The 4,232-nt window shown below is 43.1% G+C and overlaps 1 protein-coding gene across 1 annotated transcript; it reads left to right on the forward strand.

The window, feature by feature from the left end:
• Positions 1-230: 230 nt before the first annotated feature.
• LOC124663324 lies at positions 231-1,052 on the forward strand. The gene is made up of 2 exons (XM_047201047.1): positions 231-424; positions 473-1,052. Exons 1-2 carry the CDS (start codon positions 231-233, stop codon positions 1,050-1,052), a joined length of 774 nt encoding a protein of 257 aa, XP_047057003.1.
• Positions 1,053-4,232: the final 3,180 nt, after the last annotated feature.

Consider the following 4,232-nt stretch of genomic DNA (forward strand, 5'->3'; position numbering starts at 1 on the left):
GGAAATGCGGTAAGCAAAGGGACCGCGTTCTTCGTCCTGTCGAGATAAACTGATCATGCATGTCCAAAAGATTCGCCTGGTTGTTGTTAGAAAGGTCAGATTAGAAGTACGCTCCTCCTGCATAAAGCCAAGCCATAAACCCCCATCGCCGTTCTCGCGGCAGCAAGCACGCTAGCAGTAGTTGGTACTGGCAAATGGCGGCGGCGGCGGCGGGAAGCGCGTTGGTGGGAATGGACGGGCAAGCCCCGGTGGTCGTCCGTGACGCCGTCGTCGACAACGACAACGACCCCCTCGCCCTGACCCTCGGATCCATCTACGCCGCCGCTCCCACCCCGCCGCCGAGGCCGCCGCGTCCCTCTCCGCCTCCTCCTTCCCCGCCCACGCGCGCCACCCGCCGCCGCCTCAACAACTCCACCCCCAGCCAGCGCCGCCGAAGCAGCAGCGAGCCGCGGTCCGACGACTCCGCGCCCAGCCAGCGCCGCCCAAGCAGCGAGCCGCAACCCGACAACTTCCTCAGCCTCGCGGACGGGAACGGGACGCCGCCGGCGCCGTTCCCGTGGGCGACGGCCCAGCCCGCGCGGCACGACACCCTGGAGAGCCTGCTGCAGCGGGGCATCACGACCGTCGAGGGCGAGGCCCGGTGCAAGCGCTGCAGCCGCAAGGCCACCGTGGCGTTCGACCTGGAGGCCAAGTTCCGGGAGGTGCGCGAGTTCATCGCCGCCAACCGCCACTCGTTCGACGACCGCGCCCCGGAGGCGTGGATGGCCTCCGTGCTCCCCGACTGCGAGGCCTGCGGGCAGAGCCGCTGCCTGTGGCCGGCGATCCCCGCCGACAAGGCCCGGATCAACTGGCTCTTCCTCCTGCTGGGCCAGATGCTGGGATGCTGCACGCTGGAGCAGCTCAAGTACTTCTGCAAGAACACCGGTCGCCACCGCACCGGCGCCAAGAACAGGGTCCTCTACTACGCCTACCTGGAGATGTGCAAGCAGCTCGAGCCGCAGGGGCCCTTCGATGATACCGTCCCCGTAGGTACTGGCTTCCTGCACACCTGATCTCATATTACCACCGCTGCGCGCAGATGGAGTTTGATCGATGTGTGGTGCTTTGTTGTGTGTCTGTCCGGTAATTCCTAGGGATGACCTAAACCTGATGAAGAGGAAAGATCAATTTCTAGTGAGGAAAGAACAATTTCCTAGGGAGTATTATTTATGAATTTTGCTGAAAAGGATTAATTATGTTCCCCGTTCACTGCAATGTCTTCATGCAGGTGACTATCACGGAGATAGTACATCTGAGATTTTCTTATGTCGAGTTAGACATAAACAAATCTAAGTCGATTTACTCCATTTATTTAGGATATATATTACTGACGGATTTGGTTCTTATGTAGATTATAGGATAATTTAGTTGGTTGCATATCTAGGATTTACTTGTGTTTTCTGATGGAAGTTAATTTTTTTTTCCATAAGGAGCATACCTCCGGGTTTCACTATCAATATAATGGAACAAAATACTTTTTTACAGAACCTACTCCAAAAAGCAATAGGTCACATCCAAATGAAAATAAAGAAAGAAAGGAAAAACACAACCAAAAGAATATGATCTCCCTCAACAAACTAACAAGCTGTCCTTTTTCGCGTGAACCAAGCAAGACCAACTGCTTAGAGCACACCCAGCTCGCGGAGAGCATCAACAACATATCCCATGTTTCGACACTAAACTTCAAACAACCATAACCAAAGATTTAGGAGGTACACTAAACTTCAAACAACCATATGCAAAGATTTAGGAGGTAGAACAGTACCCAAAGTGATCAAACACCTGAAACAACTACATACTGCACAAATGCCAAGTCCAACATCCAAACTTTAAAACATCTTCACAAGTTTTGAACAAAAATAGGCAGCATCTGCACGTCTTGTTTTGATACCGACGATCGCCATTTTGATCAGTTGCTGAGTCTGAAATGTCTTCAATCTGCATCACCATCCGGGATGAAGAAGATGCTTGAACCGAGATTGTGTGCATCTGGAGAGCCAGAGCACCTTCCATAAGATCCTCTTCGTCAACACCTAGTTGCAAACTAGTCCAGTATCTCCAAAAGGAACACGCATAATAAGTAATATCAGCAGGGTTTCTAATCAATTTGCCTTCGAAATACGCTCTATTTCTCAGTTTCCATAATGCTCGGCACAGAGCTGCCAAACCCACCACATGCAACTTAGTCTTAACAGGATAAAATCTAGCAATCCATGCAAAGTATTGTGAAAAATTCCCATATCTATTAGAAGCTCCAATTGTTTTTCTCACTATACTCCACATGTATTTGGCAGAACAAGTAAAAAAGAGTTGGTGAATAGCCTTAGGTTCATCATAGAACCTACATTTAATATCTCCTTGGCACACTTTCTTCTTCATGCTATCTTTTGTTGCAATTGCATTGTGCCAAATTAACCAAAGCTAGATCCTAATTTTTTGTGGGATTTTTTCCCTTCCAGGGATACTTAAAGATTATTTTCCTCAAATGATCATGAAGTGTATTATGCAGAGATTTAATAGTAAACAACCCAAATTTGGTTAAGTTCCAAATTGGTTTATCCTTATCTCCACCAAGGGGACAAGTTTTGATTTTATCCATGATTCTCCTTAATTTTTGTTATTGTTCCCCATTTGACAATCTTCTAAAAGTGAAATGTGAACTCAAAACATTTGCATCTGAAACTGAAAGTTTTTTCTCATTCAAATTTTCATATAAAGTGGGGTATAATTTCCTAAGGGGTGCTTCCCCATTACCAACTCTCATATGTTTATTCTTGAGATAAAAATGTTTAACTTTCAAAAGATCAGCCCAACAAGTAGAATTAGTTTGCCTGTGATGAATTAGAGCAGTTTGTCTATTATGAACATATTTTGCTTGTATGATTTCTTACCATGACCCCACATTGTTTTCCAACTTCCACCATCATTTACAAAATAAGAAAATGTTCATTTTATCATGATTTTTAATTCCCAACACCTTGTATCCTTTGGCCTACAATTTCCTGATAAAATGGCCACATTGGCAGAAAACCTTGTTTGAATTTTCAAAAGCTTCTCATAAAAAGTTATAGGAAATTTAAATGAAGACATGTAGTAAGTATACATTCCATTCAAAGAAGAGTCAATTAAAAATTTCCTACCAGCCAAAGAATGGACCCCCTTGCCACCCATCAAGGTGTTTTGAACTCCTTTATTCAATAATTTTTAAATCTTTAATCCTAATTATAGAACAAATGATAGGAGCACCTAGATATTTCACTGCCTAATTGACAGTTTAAAATTTCAGCATAATGTTCCAATTTTATACTGTCTTCCAGAACTAGCATCACTTCATTTTTGTCCAAATTAATTTTCAACCTAGCCATCTCCTCAAATAGATATAGAAGAATTTTAACATTTATAGCCATATCAAAGCTATCTTGAAACATAACTATCCTATCATCAACATGTAGTAAGATACAAATCCCGTTATCAACTACTGTGGGACCAACCCTTTAATCAAACCACTGTTTTTGGCCTTCCTGAATATTTTTGCTATAATATCCCCAGTTGCATTAAAAAAGAAAAGAGATATTGGATCTCCTTGTCTCACACCCTTGAAAGTTCCAAAATAATCCCTAAAGAGTTATTAATTCTTACACATAAACTACCCCCCAACCACTTTATTTTTCATCCAGCCACACCAAATTTCACTAAACCCACTGAGTTCCAAACACTTGAACAAGAAATTCAAATTTAGTTTATCATAGGTTTTTTCAAAAACAATTTTAAAAACCACTCCATGTTGCTTTTTAATTCTAGGCTCATGCAAGAGTTCATGTAAATACATAATCTTGTTCATAATATTTCTACCTTTAATAAAGGAATTTGGACAAGATAGTACAACATTATGAATTGCATGATCGAAATAAATTTACAATACATTAGAATATATCGTAAAGAAAACATTCTACAGACAAATAGGTCGAAACAAATGGATCACATATGTGCCTTTGTTTTTAGGGATGAGAGTAATAATCCCATTATATATTCTTGTAAGATCTAACTTACATGCATGCAATTCCTCAAAAAATGCACCAAATCATACTTGACCACTTGCCAATAGTTTTGAGAGAATTCAGGAGAGAGACCATCAGACCCTGCTACTTTGTTTCGTTCCATTTGAAAAATGGCAGCTCAAATTTCCCCCTCGT

This window comes from Lolium rigidum, chromosome 6 (genome assembly GCF_022539505.1).
Source record: "Lolium rigidum isolate FL_2022 chromosome 6, APGP_CSIRO_Lrig_0.1, whole genome shotgun sequence".
Classification (NCBI taxonomy): domain Eukaryota; kingdom Viridiplantae; phylum Streptophyta; class Magnoliopsida; order Poales; family Poaceae; genus Lolium; species Lolium rigidum.

What these genes read in the sequence shown, in the direction of transcription:
- LOC124663324 (XM_047201047.1), top strand. Translation starts at nt 231, where the DNA reads ATGGACGGGCAAGCCCCGGTGGTCGTCCGTGACGCCGTCGTCGACAAC. An exon ending in AACAACTCCACCCCCAGCCA is followed by an intron (nt 425 to 472) that starts GCGCCGCCGAAG and finishes CTCCGCGCCCAG; the next exon opens with CCAGCGCCGCCCAAGCAGCG.